The sequence below is a fragment of the Larus michahellis genome, chromosome 4 (assembly GCF_964199755.1).
Source record: "Larus michahellis chromosome 4, bLarMic1.1, whole genome shotgun sequence".
Classification (NCBI taxonomy): Eukaryota; Metazoa; Chordata; class Aves; order Charadriiformes; family Laridae; genus Larus; species Larus michahellis.
Genome location: NC_133899.1, coordinates 50,445,240 through 50,465,242, shown reverse-complemented (window position 1 = coordinate 50,465,242; position 20,003 = coordinate 50,445,240). Strand labels below are relative to the sequence as shown.

Here is a 20,003-nt window from a genome sequence, read left to right as displayed (position 1 = left end):
CCTCAGTTCATTGCTATCATCTAAACACATGCCACACCCTAGTTTCCCTCAGATCACCCATTTTGTGTTCTCTAGTCTAAGAGATTATTTCAAGGTTTTTCCCTTTCTCAGGTCTTTAACTTATTGTTGGCAGAAAAGCCACGATGGCCTGTATTGTATATAGTGTAGTGTGTATTGTACTGTATGCAATTGTATTATATACATAGTAAGAAGCGTGGAGGCGAAAAGCCTGTGCTGTGCCTTCATAGTATCATAAGATGCCACTAAAAAGGACAATGCTACCTATAATCAAGGAGTTCATTAATATGTTATTTGTTTAGGGATCTTGGTCAGGGCACCTCCTTACAGTTATTGAAATGATTGCATCTCTACTGCTAGGTATCAATGGTTTGCATGTAGGTACACATGCATCTTCTGTCAGCCATTCTGGCTTCTCTGCACTTCTGTGTGCAAGAACAGAAAGCTGCTCTGGTGGTTAAAGGTATTTTGTGCAACGTTCCCCCAGGATTTCCTCGAGACTCTTGGAGAAGATGAGTTTCCTCAAAACCTTAGTTCCTCATATCTAAAGCAAGGAATGCAGCAAGGGCATTAGGGGCTCCATAGGGGCATTAGGAGAATGAACTGATTACCGGCTGAAGGATTCGTAAAAGGAGTAAACAACCTTAGATAACTGTTAGGATTTTCTCTGTCTCAAAGGCAAATGTGAGACCAGCTACTGTGCTCTAATACCATAGCAGCACAGGTGGTACTGTGGCTGTTGTCCTTCGCTGAACAGGCGCGATCTTTAAAGCCTTCTGTGATGGTACTACATGTTCCTAGTAGAATTCATTATCCTCTTGTTTAGAGGGGGCTTCTACTTAACAAGTGGTTGAAACAGGTTTTAAAACATTTTATAATTTTATAAAATGTCAAAACCTGTTTTAAAACAGGCTTGAAAAGGGTGGAGGCAATGGAAATGAACAAGGGAGAAGCGTGGGTGGAGAAAAGAGGCTGGAATAGAGTAGGTGATGATGGCAGCAATGTAGAACCACACGGTGCTGTGAGAGGACACAGGCCCATGCAGTGATTCATGACTCTTCACTCCTCCTCTGCCATTTGGCTTACAGGGTTAAAAGGCAGTGGCAGACTCTGCTCAGGACATGACGTTCTAGTTTGCACTTGGAAAATTCCAGCCGACCGATGGATGTTTCTGCAAGAGCTGAGACATGTTTCATGAACTGCTGTGCTAATAAATAGCACAGGTAGCACAAGACTAGCATGCAGTTTCTTTTGAACATATGTAAGCAGCTTCAGCAGTTGTCAAAAGATAATGACAATGAAGTACGTGCTTTGATTTCTGAATAGCTTTCTATATTTGCCAATTTCTTTGGACTGAGCTGTGTAACACTTTCTTACCACTTATGAAACTAAATTGAACACTGCCTTTTCCCATGCTTGCAGTCTCCTGCATCTTCTTAAAAGTTATTGTACCTTGGTGGTTTTGATCATCCTTGATAAGGACCATCTTTTACTGTATATAGAATCATAGAATCATATCTTGCTGACTATTGCATATTGATGTATTGAGTTTAAAACCAAAGTATACTTTGCTTGACACTGAACAGCAACCACAACTTGAATATCAGCAGATCTGTGTTTACAGAGATATTAGTGGTTATGTGGGACCTTCAAAGAAGTTCATAAAGAATATGAAAACTGATACAGACCTTTACTTATTGCAGGACTTGCTTCAGGATTTTTGAGGTATTCCTTTGATGAGAAGAAGGACAACTTCTCATCTTTGGTATTCTATTGCGGAAAATACCTTTAAATGCATTTTTGTTCATTGACTCCCAATAGATTTTCTTATACACCATTAAAGAACCTGCAGAATCTGTTCTAGTTCTGTCCTGGTTGTTCTGATTTCATCTGCAGTTCATCCAAGTATGCATTACGCGGAGTGACTGATATCTGTAATCAACGATTCTTTCTTTCCAATACCCTCTGAGCAGGGACCTGTTTTGTTTTATGCATCTGTGCTCTCTTAGTGATTTCAGACATGTCTAGATAGTGCTGCTGAGGTGAGCTGCACACTAAAAGCACCATGTAATAAGGCCTGTGGTATGTCTTGGTCCCTGTGGAGGTTTATTCTGAAGACTCAGAGCAGTGCCAGGGAAAGCCTTGCCCACAGGTGAGATTCACAGGGCTTGAGGGCGTTTATCAGCGATGGTCTCCAGAGAGGAGCTTCAGGCAAACTTTTTGCTGAACCAAGGACATTGTTTACCTTGTAGATGAGGACCAAGAACCCATATGTGATTTGCTATTATGTGGGAGGCCAATGTAAAGTAGGGAGGCAGTATTTAGCATGGCTGTGATAGTCTGCATCGTTGAAAAGACACGTGAGAGTGTCCGTGTGAGACTATGGCTTCTCCCCAGGTACTTTTATGACTGTGTTCTCAACCAGAGCCAATAAAATAGTGCTGCAGTAGTAGGCATTGAAAGTTAAAAGTAAGATTCACACACAAATATTGGTTCTGGTGCTTGCATTGCATTCTGCTATTAAATTGGCAATCTTTTTGAATGTCTGTCTGGCAAAGGTTTTCATCTTTTCCTATTTGTTCAGGACCAATCTTGTCTATCCTTTTTTAAAGAGTTCCCTTTCAGTTCAAGAATGAAAACTAAACAAAAGGGGTCTTGGATAGAAATGTTCCTTGTGAATCAGATATATCTATTCTTAACGCTTTCATTCATTCTTACTCGCAGGAAAGTTGCTGTAGACTGTTACATCAGCTGGGAGTCCTGGAGGACTCCAGCCAGAATATGAGCTCATTTAATTTCACCGTGAAAATAGGATTAGTTGTAGCCTCTGGAGACTGTGTATTTATCTCTGGTTTACTTTGATGTGAAAGAAACCGATGGTGACATCTTTGTAGAAAAGGCGTATAAAATGTGAAGACTCAGCTGCCAAAAGCAAAGCACGTGTTGGCAACGCATCTAAGTCATAGTATTTATGTCAGGATGAGCAATTGCTGCAACGTAAGCTGTTAATCCAGGCTGAACAAACTCTTTCCTTAACAAATAAACCAAAACAATCAAACTGTAATCTTCACCTGTGTGTTATGCCCTGTAGGTCCAAAATTCAGTTCACAAAATGGTGACTGACATTTACAGACTTTGGGCTTAATTCTCAGGGACACGAAGACCCATTTGTGTTGTGGTATAAAGACTCTTTCTTCTAGCGAGTTGTGTCAGTATGTTACAGAATCTTTCTTACCAAATTAAATAATCGACATTTTTACCTTTATATTGGCTGCTGCAAACGAACCTGCGAGGGAATGAAGTGACTTATTGCACCCTACTTTTCTTACTTAGTTATAATGATGTGCTTTATTAGTTCCATGCTGTTTCCTTAGGCATAACTCTTCCACCCTCACCATAAAAAACAAAGTACTTCTACAGGTATCTATTTTTAGTTCTGCGTACAGAATCTACAATAAACTCCTACAGATTATCAGTACTAGCTGCTTCCTGCAAGTGAGACTTTGGGATATTTTTAACCTCATTCATCATAATTGCAAATATTTTCTGGTTTTCAGACACCTTAAATGCAGTGAAATGAGAACCCCTCATGCCAGTCAGCTGACCTTGTCCTCACTGTTATATTGAGCTACAACTTTTTGGTAGCTTCCCATTTGGTACCAAATCTTACTTGAAAGAAAAGATATCTAGGAGAAGTGTCCCTGCTGTAAAGTTTATTTATTCAGTAGCAAAGTTTTGTTTCAAAACTCTAAGTCTCGACTGAAAAGTTCAAATCAGAACTACTGCTGCGGTGCACTGTCGGTGCTGCAGCTTAGTCTCAGTTCCTGCACAAATTACATCTCCTATGATGTCTCGTTCCTGCTTTTTCAGAAAAATCCTGGAGAAGAGTGCTAGAAAAAGTACCATAACTACATGTTTTTATAAAGCATGACAGAGGCATTTCTGAGTCAAAATAATGATGTTTAAGGAAAAAGAAATAGTTTTAGCTAAACATTAAAACCATTTTTGTTTCTATTCCTTTACTGAGTGAATAACATTCTTGGGAACACTTTCTGAAGGAAGAAAATTTGTGATTGCTGATTTGTTGGTTCGGCTGCTTCAGGTGTTGATTTTGTTCCCACTCCCATTTCCTTTGAAATCCCAGGTACTCCTGTGTACTGCTTGCAGCTTGTTTCCAAGTCTGTTTCCATGATGTTTCCCTCTAGTAATGGTTTCTTCAGATGCACAGCAGTTCTGACTGCCCCTGTGTCTGCATTAACAGTGTTGATGTCTGGACAAGATGTAATTTTCAGCTAGTTTATTTTTAAATGGAAATGAAAGAACCTTCAAAAAATATATTCCAGTGATAGATTTGAGATTGTACCACATATCACTGCAAGAGGGTCTGAGGTGGAACAAAGGAAGTCTAATCTCTTAATAATGCCTCTTGGCCAAAAATATACCGCTTTTTGGTTCCTACTGGCTGACACTCAAAGTAGGAACAGTGAAATAGTGGCAATGTTTACGAAAGGTCTAAAAATGGATGTACTTGTGGAAATGCATGATTTCTAGTCCCACTTTGCCAAAAGAGAGCATATGTAAGGGTGATCTAGTGACATCTGTGCCTCTGTTAGCATGTACAAATCTTGCAAGAACAGCTACACGTACACAAAATGCCATGTAGGAAATATAATTTGTCCCCTGTTGCTTCATGGAGAAGTTGGGGCGGATGCAAGAAGTTGTAGCACAGCTGTCTGTGGGCTTCTCTGCATGACATTGTGTTGCTTTTGTATTGTTTCCTTTTGACAATTACAGTGGGTTGGTACACGGAGGCTCTAGGTACGGATTTAGGCCTTGTTACTTTGACACATACATGTTTGGAAAGAAGAGGTGGCAACTTTTCCAATGAACTTACAGTCTTCCTTTATACGCGTCAAAGAAGGTCTGGAGTTGTTTTGGAGACAGCACACACATATCTGGGAATTGATCTCTTGGGCTGGTGTACAGTATAGGGATGTCCTATCGCTTCCTTCCCTGACACTCAAGGCTGGCAGGGAGACTGGTTAATTGGTTTCCACGCAATATAATTGACGTGACATGATTATCCTGTTTACTGTCTTCCAGCATAAACATGGGCATCACATGGCAGCAATTCCATATGACACCTTGTAGGTTCACCTCTTCTCCTGAAGCAGGATCAAGTTTACCTTGTCTGCCACTCTTTGATACATGTCTGGGTACTAATACCATCTGAAATGAGTTACCTGGAAAATTTATGAAATCTCTCTTGCTAGAGCTAACTCTCTCAGAGCTGGAACAGTTTTTCTAATATTTATCTTTGTTTATTACCTTCTGGTCGCACAGAGCAACAGATCGTTGTCCTCTTTGTGTCAATCGTTTGGACATTACAGAAATAACTATTACTATGTTATTTGACACTCTCTGATGGTTCTTGTTATTGAGTTAGCAAACTCAATTCTTTCTGCTCTTTCTCATATGCCAAACTGTCTAAGGCAATCCTCTACAATCAGGACATGTTTAATTTTAGTAGCTGGTAACAGTTAAAGCCTTTTATGGTGGAGGGAGGAAAAGAGTGGAAGAGAACTGCAACATGGAAGACGCTGAGCATCCACTTGTTTCTGTCTAGGGCTGGGAGTGTACGCAAAGAGATCTCAGTGCTAAATCTCATCACCTGCACTTACATTGAACATTGTGTGTTTGGGATCTGGTCCAAAATTTATCTAAATCTGTTTTGTATATATAAATTATCAGATAAGTCCTGCAACATTATAGTTCTGGGGCATATATTGTTAACCTTCATGCACTGGCCTGGCTGTAATCGCCTGTTTTCAGATTCAAATATCTTTGTCTCTACCTGCATTCTTGTCTTGGGTTATGCTGAGACTGAGGTCTTGCTGGTTTCTAACTGAGTTGATGTTACATGTGGATCATCAGGTTGTGGGACTTTGGTTTTGCTCTTATTAAGAGTGAACAGCCTTGCTAAAGACTGAACTAACTTCTCAAGTTGGCTGTAGGTCCATTGTGTTCAGAGAGGATGAAGGACTTAACAGAGATCCCGACAGAGCTCTATGTAGATACAAGATTATAAGTCAAAAGTTTAGCGCTTCTTTGATACTCTGAAAATATGGAATGCCTGTCTTCTAAATCAGGATTCATAGCTAGTATGTACAACAAAGAGATATTCTATACCATAAATGAAAAAATTCTCTAAAACACATATGTCAGTAGTCCATAACTGACAGATGCGGTTGCTGAAGAAACAGTTATTCTCACTCTCACCTCCTTCTCTGGCACCATCCAAGGGAGTAACTATGCTAAGTTAATGTTATCTTTTTTCAAATATTAAAAATCAGTGGAAGAATTGTAGAAAATATTGTCAGGGAGAGAGCTAAAGAAATTATTTTTTCACCTCCTTTACCAATAAATTGTTATCTACAGGTACATTGCACATATTCTGCATTTTAAAATTGGAGTAATAAGTCTAAAAATATCCTAATACTACTTACAAGAGTTATAGACATCTGTACTTGTGATGTTAAAGTCATTTCTTCCCAGCTACGGACAGTAATGGGGAAACTATCAAATGTATGCTGAAAAACTGGAAGATGTTTCATGTTCAGACAGTATCAGAAGACTTGAAATATAAATCATACATAATCTGATTGCACAAATTACTTTAAGCAACACCTATTCATTGCCACATGGGTTACACCACAAGTTTAAAGAAAGTATGGAATGAGAACCAAGAGGCTGGTAGAGAAAGAATAACTTAATTACTGATAAGGGACTCTCTTCTTGTGGGTCATGTGGAAATATTAATAACAGAAGCTATTTTTTTGTATAATGCTTTTAATCATGGGATGTCAAAGCAAATTACAAAAGAGGAAAGGATCGTTATCACTGTTTATTGATGGGGAAATGTAGATAGAGAAGTAAGATAAATTTAAATGGGAGCAATTGCCCAGAGTGACTTAGCAGCCTGGAGCAGAGCTGGGACTGGAGCCAACATGTCATGAGATCTTGTCCAGCAGGTTATCTACCTGGTCATGCTGCCTCTCAGCATGTATCCCACAGTACCAAACTGGCTGTTATTGCACACAAATCTGACCTGTTACTGTGATTACAAAACAAGTTCTTAGAGCTGGAGACACTAGAGATATCTGTAGTTGCACAGTAGGCAAAAAAAAAAATCCATTGTCTAAAAATAAGTGCAAAGAGTTTACAGGACTGAAGAACAGCAGATTTGCTCCAAATGGGAGGGCTCGAAAGGGTGAACAACAGTGTAGAGAGACCGAGTCCGACCCCTCTTCACTGTCTTTTCAGGGTCTCAGTTGGTCACTACAAGTTCATGAGACATCAGCTCTTTTACGCACTTAGGAGCAGATGCCCAGCCCTGCTCCCTCCTAAAAAACCCATTATCTTTTTAGCAGTATCAAAGAGAATGCTAACCACCAAATACTCTACATCGATCAGGTTAGCATGCAAAAGGAAAGTTAGCTGCACAGACATACAAGTAAGCAACCTGCATCTCATCAGAAACCTCTGGCAATCCCCAAGAGACAACTTGTCAACACCCTGCAGAGGTGCCTGGCATAGCTCTGCTCACCCAGTTGACAGGCACTTTGCCCCAGCCTGGAGCTGGGGGAGGTTCCTGAGAGCCCACCCCAAAGCAGCCTCTGTGTATTGTGTATGTTTAATGCCATATTTGTACGTTTAATGCCATACTTGCACATAACCGTGCAACCATGTATTCAAACCTACATTAAAGTAACACCTTTCTAAGAAACCAGAGGTTTCTTTGCTATCAAGGCTCAGAGTTTAAATCAGTAAGATAGAAGTGCATTGCTATTTTTGCATATTTGTTGGTGGTGGAGGAATGTGATCAGATGTTGGGTGACAGAGTTGGCTCCTTACGTGGGCTGGGGTACAGCTATGTGGGGGCGGCAGACCAGAGGGGAAGATCCTTCATACCCAGACCCTCTTTAGCTCTTCTGTTCCCCTCTCAAGAGCAAAGGACAAAGTTAGACCCCTGTCTAAATGCTCAAAGAGTTAAATAAGTATTTTACCCTTTTAAAAAGTTCTCTTGAAAATGTAAAACTTTTTCTTTTCCATTGCAGAAATACGTTGATTTGCAACAAACAGGGGACATGGCAATAATGGGTTTTGTTAAGTAAAACTAGCTCTGCGTACTTTTTTCTTACCAGCTGCCTTTATTGCAGTAGCTTCTTTGAATCTCTGTTAATGACCAGAGCTCCCACCTGCAGGAGGGAATAAATAGTAGTGAGGGCTATTGAATAAGGACCTCTAAGAAAAGTAATAGAAACGATATCTCCTTTTTGCAGGTTGCTGTCTATACAGTGCTATAAGGCTATGTTCTATTATATTTATAGTAATTTGTTAGTTACAATATGTCTTTTCAAATACAGTTAGTCAAACTGATTGCTATGTGAGCCTTTCCTTGCCTACTGCTTCCCCTGAGACTGTCCGGACCAAAACTGTCAAGAACTGCAAAGATCCAGTGTGGAATGAAACATTTTGCTTCAGGATCCAGAGCCAAGTAAAAGTAAGATGCAGAGTGCATTTATTTTTCTTTTGGGGCAGAGATCTCATTGTGTGATTGGTATGAAGGGTACCATAAAAATAAATATGCGTGAGAGGCTGCAAGGATATGGGTAAGGGGATGTGGAGTAGCATGCAGCAGCAAAATTAAATTTTATTTTCTAATATATAGAGGATAGCCAAGATATTTCACAGCTATTCATATAATGTTCTATCACTTTTCACTTTTTTCTTTTTTTTTTTTTTTAAATCACTGATTTTCAAGAGTAAAGGTGGGAATTTCAGAGTAAATTGAACAGCATAAAAGACATGTATGAGCTAAGTAGTGGAAGCATCACAGTGCTGTACTTTTTTACTGTTCCTTTAGAATGACTTGCAATAAAAAATAAATCACAAAACAACAGTTAAATTTTGCAAAAGATGACCAGGTGAGCTTTTACCATAATGATAAATGTTAGAGTTTAAGAAGATTTGCAAGTTATCCACTCCCTCCAAAAAACCAGCATCAACATCAGAGTCTAGTAGTCCACAAAGATTAGTGATAGACCAAGTACGCCAAGCTTACTTCACATGGGGCAATCAAACTCTGCTTTACAACTTGCACCCTTCTTGTCCCAGTGCTGGTGGTAGAGCAGGACAAGAGCACTTTTGCCAAGTGCCAAATCATCAGGCCAGTCCCCTGGCTCTCTTCAGCATCAATAAACTCCTACAAAAGAGCATTCAGAACAGCTCAAAGTGTTGCTACACCACAGGGTCTCCAGTGAACAATCCCTCTTCCCTTTGCACAAGTTGCCCATGATATAAGTTCTCAGGCTTCCTTCCACAGAGGCAAGGGACAGACATTGCAGCATGGGAACAAACACCCACAGATCTGCAACTCTTGCACCAGAACACCTGCTCCTTGCAATGGTTTGTGGCTGACAGGTCTTTCAAAACTGCAATACCACACGTAACAGCTGAAAAAAATATCTTGGCCACAGGAAGCTACTTGAACTAGTCCTTCATGGAGTAGTAGTTAGGAACACCTTATGTTCACTTTGCAGTAAGTTTGCTGCAGGAGACAAGACATGTGGCATTATCTCCAATCATTTTCTGTGTGTGGCAACGGCAGCACTATGGTGGTCACTGTGGTTTCAGTGTGGGCTGCTCAAAATCTATCCTGGGGATCTGGGACAACAAAAGTGCTGTGGTATGTCTGTCACTGCTGCCTCGTTGCTGTCTGGGCTCAACAGACTAAGTTTAGGCTCTCACAGGCTTCCCTGCATACACTGCAATCGCTCTGCTCATTACACTCTGAGCAGAGCCAGAGTCTGCTGGCCTGATTATTTTCTTCTCACCCGTCTCGTGCATCATTGAGGTATTCATCTTCCTAAATCACGGGAGTCAGAGCTCGGTAAAAGTCATGTGATACACTATCACTGTGGAAGAGAAAAACATCTTTGAGTATGATGGGCTGGTTCCCATCAGGAACGGGAGCGTTTACCGAAGGACATCTGTTTTGACGAATGTCTGACAGAGCACAGTCGTCAAAGAAGGTCTTCCCGGCTGGTGCTGAGGGTGGTGCTCCCCTGGCTGCAGGAGGGCCACCCCAGCGATGCTGCTCTCATATCCTCTGTCAGGAGCAGATAGAGATGGTGAACTGCCCAGAGAGCACCAGCTGCTTCCCACACAGCATCCCAGAGTGCAGCTGGGGATCTCCCTTAACCAGCCAGCACCTTGTGCATGCCCCTTCTGGCTAGCTGAGAGTAACTGAGGGACTTCAAATCAGTCGGTCACTAAGAGAATAAGTCAGCCATTTTTGCCAAATAGGGACTCTGTTGTAGTATCACAGCTAGGAAAACTGATCTGCTCTTCAGTGAAGCCTGCCTTCTACAACCTGCAAGCTATTGCTTTTAAGCATATCCCCTCCGTCATCTTCCATAATCCTTCACAGGCTATTTACGGCTGGCCTGTAAGCCAAGCTGCTGTGGCTGCTTCTCTCTGTCTCTTGTTGGCGTGTTTCTTTTAGCAAGTGTTGGCGGGCAGGAACCCACTGCTGACCCTGTCAGCCCCACACAGAATTGATTTTATGTCTGAAGCACAGTGTGATGCATTTACATATATGGCCTTAAAGGGCAGCAGCCTTTGTGTCTTCTGACAGCAAACCGCAAACTCAAGTTCACACACTACAGAATGCTATCTCTCACTTGCTGATTTCTTACAGAAATGGTAGATGTCAAAATTGAATATTTGAATTCTGGATCATCTTCCTTTCGATATATTTGTATATTCAGTCACTTATCAGATTTAGTTATGGACCTTCCTGTGATTCATTATGAACTTTTAAGGCATCAAATATCATGTGCTCACTCTTTTTTGTGCACGTGTTTGTGTGTAAGACCACGTGCCTCTTTGTGTGTCTTTAATAAGCATCAGACTTCTTAGAAAGTTTCTCTGTTAACAGTTAACTCTCACGGATAAGTGAGAATCTCTGAGATAGGAGGTCCCTGTAATTTACATGAAAATGATCTGCTCAATATATGGAGAGAGGCCTGAATTATTTCCCCACTGAGAAAACAGCCATTAATGTTAATTTGCTTGGCATTCTGGGAGGCACCTCTGAGCCAGCCCACGTGCAGCTACCAACCAGGCAGAGCAGGGGCTGTTACCCCTCCTGTCCATCCAAACAGGCAGGTGACAGAGGAGGGAGAGGAGGAGATCTGTGCAGTGGGAGGAAGGAAGAGGAGATTGAGAGGTGTAGGATATAATTCAATCAAAATAGGCCTTCGTTCTGCTGCTTTCTGTGCATTTTGTCACCAGTTTAACAAAAACATAGTTTCTGTAGATTCCATGGCAATTATTTCCATGTGGTATGTTTAATAATTTACAGGATATAATTATGCAAACATACAGTAGTTAGATAGTGCTTCCTTAACGTATTTTAATCACTGATTATATCCAAAGATTTAATTTTTTTTCACCAATAGCAATAAAGTTCTAACCACTAGATGATTTTCTACAATTCATGAAAAAGCGGTAACCTCAAACCAAATCAGAGGTCAGACGTGTTTTTCAATATGGGAGCTACATATTCAATGATTCTACTAGCCTTTGTCATTTAAATTACTCCACAGGGGAAAATCAGCAATAAACCCAACTATGTTAGGTTCAGAATATCTTTCTTTAGCTCTGTGTGGATGAAAAGGTTGTGCATGCTCCCTCACTTCTCCCCTTCCTTTCTCCGTTTTCCTTAACATGCTGAGCACATCATCTTGTGCCTCCGTAAGGTCTCAAGACAAAGATGTTACTAAGCCTCTGTTCACAGAATATTCTTGAGCTGAAAATCTACGATGAAAATGCAATCACTAAAGATGACCTCCTCTTCACTGTCCTCTTTGATGTTGCTAAAATCCAGCTTGGAGAAACTGTTCGCTTGACTTTTCAGCTAAATCCAAAGGTGAGGAATAAAACTGCCTTGGCCACAGGAAGGAAATACATTTTTGGTATTACCTCCTAAATAACTTCCTGCTAAACAACTGTAGGTGGGAGGGTTTATTTCCTATTGGTTTGCACTTCGTGTATGCTTTGAAACACCTTCCATCAAAGTGGGAAATGTTTACCTCCCTACCTTGGACATAATTCTAAAGGTTTTTACTAGCTCCTCAAATCTCTTAACAGGGTTTTTCTGATGCCACAGTTCCCTTTATTTTTTCCTTTCTTCTCCCTGCCCCCCCCCCCCCCCGCCGCCCCCGCCTTCTCTTTCTTTATTCTGTTCCTCAAATACGTTTTGTTGGAGGTAAATGACTTCATTGCCATTACACGAAGTTTCTCCGTTAGAATTTCTTTTCCTGGGACCAGCACTTGTGAGTTTGGGCAAATTCAGGCACAGACGTTGGAGTATTCACTTAAAAACTGATGCTCTGCCCTGTAATTCTTTTGTGTATAACTGAAAATAACACAAAGATGCATGCTGAGGTGCTAAAACCCGTTGATGGCAAATTGCTGTAACTATCTCATTACTTCAGTGTGCCCGAATGTATACATGATGACTTTAGCATGGGATATGGGTGTCCAATTTAGATACTTTTATAGATATGCTCTTTTTCACTGACTTTTCTTATAGGATACGTATCGATGTTCAGGTCTATGGTGATACCAGCAGGCAGTCTATATTAACTTGTCTGGTGACTGGTCATTGTATTGTCCATGATATAGCAGTCCTTTTGATCAGAAGAATGGAGAATTCCTTCTGCTAGACAACAGTATCAGTCTTACAATAATTACCCATAAAAAATCAGGCTTTAAACCCATATTACCCATAAAAAATCAGGCTTTAAACAGTTTTAAGCCAACAGTTCTTGCAGGCATAGAACTGGGGATTGCCTGTGTGACCATTTTACTCTGCCTCACCACCAAATGCACGAGTGCAGTGAGCCTGGGGACTGATGGTTAACGAAGGAGGGAGAATACTTTCCAAAATCCCTCTAACTCGGTTGCTTTCACTCAGCTGAGCATACCCTAGAGCAGGAGGGAAATTTGATTTTAAGAGCCATTTCAGGAGCCAGAATAATCATAGACAGCCATAGCCAGTGAGAAAGAAAATTAATTCAAGTGCTTATAATGAATTAATCTTTTACAGACACAAGAGTCACTGGAGGTTGAGTTTGCATCAGAGAGCATGTGAGTAAAACCCATACAGGACCCAAGAACTGTACTTTGCAAAAATAAGCAGTTAAACACATACTATCGTTGAGTATAATAAAGCTTAAAATGCTCAACATCACAGCAACAGCTGGTATTTATCAAGTTAGTTGCATATTGTCTAAAATCTACCAAGAATCATCCTGGATACTAATTTATCCCATTATTTGCTGGAAGAGAGAGAAGGATAGTAAGAACTGCAGCCACTGTGCTTATTACTACTATTGTTTACCATTATCATTAAAAAAATAAGGAAGACACGTTTCAGATGTCTCCCAAAACTGAAAATCAGTGACATATTTGAGACTATGCTCAACAAGGCAACCTTTAAGGAAAGTGTTATTCCTTGACATTAATTTAAGGACATATTTAGGTCATATTCATTCTGATTGCATTTTTTTCCCCTCTCTTTCAGTCCAGTCCCTCCTGAAAAGCTTGTCACTAATGGTGTACTAGTGGTAATTTTAAATTATTTCTCTTCTATGTTAATTCTCATGCTAGTGATGGGAGTGGTGAATCTGCCAGGTGCCCCCACACCTCGCTGCAGGCAGGGCTGAAGGGGAGGGAGACGGGGGGCCAAACACTGGCAGCCATGCTGTTATGCTGCTCCCTGTGGGAGGATGTATTAGGAAAGAGTGAACACAGTCATTGAGGATACCCAGAGACCTGTCCACCACCACCAGCTGATAGCAAGCCTCTTGAAAAAGCCTGAAGTGCTCTTTCATTGACTTACTGCCTCTGTGTCCTTCCCTCTGGGGACTTCTCTTGGGCGCCCCTCATGGCCATCCTGTTTTTCCCACCTCCATAGGATGACACGGAAGTTGCTTTCTTGACTGCCCCTAACTCACTATTTAGAGGAGGTGTCCAACTTCACCAAAGCAGGCCTGTGATTTGGCTGACCCCTCAGTCTACCCTCTGGAGGTCTCAACACACTTCCATTTCCTCCCTTGCTATTCCCCCTCCCTCCCAAGCCTCATCTCCATGGGTGGACCACAGCACCACAGCCATTTTTTCTTTCAGCTGAAATCTGGAACATCTTCAGAGTGCCAAGGTCTTTCACTTATTACCCTAACAAGCACAGGGTGGGCAGTTTTCCAGACCCCAGGGACCCAGGTGTCCAGAGATAGGTAGCAGTGAAGTGGTTCAGATATGGCAAGTTTTGGACACTTAATTCTCTCGTTGTTCATCCCTGCTACAGTCTCGTGAAATTTCCTGCTTGGAAGTCCTGGTGGACAATAGATGGACAAAGAAAGAACCTTCAGGTTAGACTTTAAACTGGAAACAAAAAAATCTTATTTTATGGTAAACAGAAAATTTCTAATTTTTTGGTCATTTTCTCACCTCATAATTCTCTTACTTTGTTCTTACAATCAGAGCACGTGAATTGGATGCTTAGGAGTACATACAGGATCATAGATCCAATAATTCTAGTGTGCCTATGCTAACTAACTATAAAAACTAAACTTTGAAACTGGAGCGAATGGTTAGAGTGATAACAAATCTTATTAGTGCTGTAAAATATATATTTCTATCTCAATAATGCACATTTTGCCCCATTTGCCTGTATGTCTGGGTTTTTAAAACAGCTACTGCGGTTTTTTAAGCTCTTTGGTTTGTTTTTTTTTTTTCCTTTTTTTTCATTCTTCCTGTAATGATCCCTGGTTGGATAAATGGAGTATGGGAGCTTTTAAGCATTGTTGAAGGTTTTGTATATTAAAATGACAACTTCTGAGTGATCATTTTATGTTCTATTTCCGAGATCATACTAATTAACTTCTCTTATGCTTTTCATCTTTTTTTTTTATTATTTTTAGAAAAGGACTTCTTATTTTCAGTGAAAGGATCCTACGAGGAGAGCCAGACCCTGTCGCTGGGCTCCTCCTGGCGACCCATGGAACCCCTGGACTTCCATTACATCAAGTACAGCCTGTCAGACCTGTGTGTGGCTCTAGCGGAGAAGAAGCCTCATTTCTGCTCGGTACGTGATCATTAGTTTGAGTAAGTAAAGTAAATTTATTGTTTTCCATACTTGGTTGTGGCAAATTGAAAGAATTTGTATTTTTAATTAAAAGCTATCCTTTGTGATCTTCTGCTCTTGAAGAGCACGCTTCCCCCTAAGATGCCTAAATATTAGATGCCAACTTGGAAACTGCTGGATGGTGACCCCATTTGAAAAAATGAGTTGGTGCCAGTAGGTGCTGTTTTGTGGTGTATACATTAAATACTTTTCTACATTATAATTTATTTTTCAGTGTACCTCAGGTGAAGGTAAAAAAGACTGCCATGCATCCCTCGTTATTCCTCTGGATTCACTTCCCTTCAAGGAGACAGTAACAGTAGCAAAGGTGACTGATACCAACTTTTTAGAATAAGTGTGGAGCTATGGACCAAAGATCAACAAGCCTGAGTTAATTAGATCAGTGTGAAGTAGGGATTTAGATATATAACTGCTAACGCCCTTACATTCCTGACACAGAGGGTTATGGACCTGTACATTTTCATATGAACTGAGTAGAACAAAAGCCACAGCCAAACGTTTGAGAGGGGGATTCCTGTGAGCAGCTGGTGGACTAATGTAGGTCAGAGAAAATCAAATGATGAGGCAATACAGGGCACACTGGCAGAGCTCGTGCTGGTTTTTACTGTGGACTGGTCTGTGTATCTTTAGTATAAAACAATTTAAAGAAAATAAAATGGACTTGGAGAGGTTTTTAAAATCAGATGGATTTTCTGATTGATATGGCTTTGTGGCTCAAACACAGCTCTTAGAAAAAGTGAAGGGCTTCAAAGCTGACTGAAAGGAAAGCACATAAAATCATCTCCAGTGCTTATATTGTGTTTTTTTTCTAGGATGAAACCATCAATTTACATGTGAAGTCAAATGACTGGTAAGAAATCCTGTCTTTGGGTTTGTTGTTGTGAAAAAAAGATGCTGCCCAGCTTTTTTGCCTCCTTACCTTTTTCTGTAACTAAGGGAGAAAGTATTTAGTCAATGATTATATTTACACTGTGTTAGTTACCCATGTCCAGAAGATGAATGTTGTTAACCATGCTGGGTGAAATTTCCTGTTATGTTACTATGCAGGAGTTCAGTTTGGATGCGAGAATAATCTTTTCTGGCTGAAAAATCCATGGATCTATGACTTTAGAAAAACGTGTGTTTATACCTCACTTTCCTTACTTGTAAAGAATCCAGAATATTTTTATTTATAAAACCTGGAGGTTTTCAGGCAACAGATCCTAAATATTCCACTGTTTATAGTATCTGTATATGGGTTGCAGTATTCATGTTAGACACTTCTTGAAAATCAGTGTAGCAATAAGCAATATTTCTGGTTTTTTTTTTTTTTTTTTTTTTTTCCTGCAAGATTTTACAACTTTTAACTTTTTCAGCCTTTTCCCTACCTTGTCTATACTGTCTGTGATTGATGTCCCTTTGTGGGGCTGCAATAGCAGCTTTTCTAAGCCTAATAGTAGAGTTTGTAACTTGTAAGCATGGGTCCAGACATTAATTGTAAGTGATCATGTACATCCTATTTAACCCTGGACTTTGTTTGAGGTCAAGAAACTTAGATGTTCGCTTGGAGTTTGATCTGTGTATGGAGGAGAAAAATTTCCTACAGAAACGGAGGAAGTTTGTGGCTTCTGTTTTGAAAAAAGCACTTCATTTAGAGCAAGACCTACAAGACCATGAGGTATGGGGAGCGCCATAGGGACTGGACTGTGCTGTGTAACAGGAATGTGTTTTGCTTGTAGCCATTCACATATTCTTCCTTAACCAGCCCTGATGTATACAGTGCCACATGTAAAGCATGGAGAAATGTTTAGATGAAAACAGTGTGAAAGCATGGGGTGTATCAAACCCACTTGCTACACATGGTTGTTCAGAAAACAAACGGAATGCCCTATATCAGTATTTTTTCCCTGCCTTATTTCTTTTTCATCTGTGAGTTATAGACCTGGATAGTCCTACTCTCTTAGGTGAGCATTCAGTCACCAACGCTCCATAAGGACTTTTTATTATTGGATTTTGGAGGGGGAAAATCTAATAGTTAAATTGACACATAACACTGACTGATGAGGATGTTTCTTATCACAGACTGTCTCCTCTGGTGCTCGTCATCTCAGCTGTATTGTCACTCTAACAACACAAAGACATTCAACATCTTTCTCTCATCTGCCTGAGCGAGTTAGGGTTTGTATTTGTTGATGCCCATGCTGGCATGGAGATGGTTGGTGCTTTAGGGAGGGAACATTGTCTGTGATCAGGCACTCCAGAAATGAAGAAGTTTTCATTTTGAGAGGCTTTTTTTTTCACCGGTGCTTTTCCCCTTGTCCAGGACAGCTGGACCAAAAGCATATTAAACATTGCATGACAGAATGGCTTTGGGTGCTATAAATGATGTTCCTGCTCACAAACTGATCGCCTTAGTCTATTATTTCTCATTACCATACTAGTTGCAGTGGGAAAAAAAGCAATTTCTTAAGTATAAGATTTCTGGGGGGCAAGTACTTCTAACTACTAATTTCAAATTTTCCAACAAGAGAATGTTTTAGCATAGTCAGGTAAACCCAAATCCAAATACTTTGCTTTGACCTGAAATAATTGATTTGAATCAGGTCACTGCTGAGTGTTTCCTTGATGCAATTACCTGGAAATGTGTATGGGAAATGTCATTTGGCTCCTCTTCTCTCAGTGGGCTTCTTGGAGGAATTTGTCTCCTTGTAGCACAATTTATATTTCCATGCCATTAGGCTTCGTGGTTCATCACTGCAATTATATACTCCAGGTATTTTATAGGAAATGTAATCTAGTCATTATAGTTGACTTATAAGAGAGGATGAGTTCTGCCTGTTCTCAAAATAGAGCTCTCATGAGATAAGGTACTGCTAAGGAAAATGCAGTCTAATGTTGAAATGCCTTGAAACAACAAGTTTTGAGCTGTTTTGGTAAGCCAGCATGTAACAATTTAGAATCAAAATTGACTGATTTCCATTAAAAAAGTCAAAATTAGCTAATTACCAAATTTTTTTTTATTTATTTTTTTTTATGTACAAATTATCACGTTTTCTTTTCTCCCCTGCTTGGGGAAACGGTGACATATTGGAATTTCTTGTGGGACAGAAATGCTGCAATTCACTCAACTCTGATCACATGTGCTGGTAAACTAAGTTGTTGCTCACCAGTGCTGTGTTGATGTCTAAACAGGTACCAGTTGTAGCAGTCATGACAACAGGAGGTGGCACCCGGGCACTGACATCTCTGTTAGGCAACCTCTTGGGTCTTCAGAAGCTGGGCCTCTTAGATGCTATTTCATACATTACTGGGTCATCTGGTTCAACATGGTAAGGAGATCCTGAACAAAGACATCATTTGTCAGCTCTATAGTCTGCTCTGTGAGAGATTTATCCTTCGTTTTGGTAAAGGAAGGTGTACTACTTCAGTCTTGAGCCAGAATATGGCCTAAGCACTGCTTACGTGGTACGACATTTTCCTCGACCCTTTATTTCATCTCTAGGATCTTTCCCAGTGAGTAACCCTGGTGCGAATCACAGCCTTGTGCATAAACCTACATAGCACGGAGGGGCTTTTTGCAAGTCCTCAGGTTTCACTAGTGATCTGGCGGGGGAGCGTCCTCTAAATCAAAAATCTTTTCTCTTCAATAATAAACTGAGCCCCCAAGATGTTTTTAAAGAACCTCAGCTAGTTCATTTGATGGGGTCCTCAAATCCAAGTCTAAAAAGTGAAAGAGCTTGGAGCATATGACAACGTTCTTTCTTTCTTTTCCCCAGGGCCTTGTCGCATTTGTACCAGAATGCTGAGTGGTCACACAACGATCTGTCCAGACTGATTCGTGAAGTCCGCAGACATATGACCAAATGCAAGCTAAGCTGTTTTTCCCTGGAGAGCTTGAAGTACTATGACAAGGAGCTAAAACTGCGGAAGCAAGAGGGATACCAGATCTCTAGCATTGATTTTTGGAGTCTTCTGCTGGAAAAAGCATTAAGCGATGGGGTAGCATGTCTGTATTTTCTGTAACAGCTATTGAATACTGTTATATGGAAAACGAAGCTCCAGAGAGAGAAGCTAGCCTGAGAGTATGCCAGCATTATCTAGCAGATGATTTCTGCTGACTAATAAAGGGGATTTGTCCCCACATATCTCTCAACACATAATTAGCAGCCAAGGGTGTATTCTGTAGAGCAGAAAACCTATGTCTCCTGCTACCAGTATGAGTACCTGAGCACCTAACAACAGAGTCCTGCTTTTGGTTTCTTTTCCTCTGTTCCTTCCTGTGAGAACTTAAATAATCCATGTAAAGTTTACTGGGAAAAATTTACTGGGAAGCATGAGAGACCATTTGTACCACAAAATATCCTACGGCTCACTTGTAATTAAACAAGCTTATGTGGATATGTAGAAGTTTAGATCACTCCTTGGTTAAAAAAATGTCTGGACATAAAATGAGTGGAGAGAATAGGAAAATTAAGATGGCAATGGGTATTTATGTTGCTGTAATCTTGCAAACCCATACGCCATGTCAAACCTTGGTTTTGCTCTTTCTGTTTCTGGTCAATTCACAGAAAAATAACCACAAACTCTCAGATGAGCGACAAGCATTGAATCAGGGTCAGAATCCCCTACCTATCTACATGGTCCTTAACATCAAAGAAGACTACAGCCTTTCAGAGTTCAAAGGTGATGGCAAAACTGAACTATATCTGGACTTGGTTCATTTTCAAAT

The 20,003-nt window shown here is 40.5% G+C and overlaps 1 protein-coding gene across 1 annotated transcript in view; it reads left to right on the top strand.

Annotated features, from left to right (window-relative positions):
* The window catches only part of LOC141743085 (cytosolic phospholipase A2 epsilon-like), a 36,071-nt gene that overhangs the window by 8,768 nt on the left and 7,300 nt on the right, over positions 1–20,003 (top strand). The window contains exons 2-13 of the mRNA XM_074586809.1: positions 8,420–8,581; positions 11,882–12,013; positions 13,196–13,236; positions 13,673–13,715; positions 14,456–14,519; positions 15,072–15,235; positions 15,510–15,602; positions 16,108–16,145; positions 16,817–16,952; positions 18,467–18,603; positions 19,051–19,273; positions 19,843–19,957. Of these exons, the coding sequence (XP_074442910.1) occupies positions 8,420–8,581; positions 11,882–12,013; positions 13,196–13,236; positions 13,673–13,715; positions 14,456–14,519; positions 15,072–15,235; positions 15,510–15,602; positions 16,108–16,145; positions 16,817–16,952; positions 18,467–18,603; positions 19,051–19,273; positions 19,843–19,957 (1,348 nt within the window). The remainder of the gene's footprint in view (positions 1–8,419; positions 8,582–11,881; positions 12,014–13,195; positions 13,237–13,672; positions 13,716–14,455; positions 14,520–15,071; positions 15,236–15,509; positions 15,603–16,107; positions 16,146–16,816; positions 16,953–18,466; positions 18,604–19,050; positions 19,274–19,842; positions 19,958–20,003) is intronic.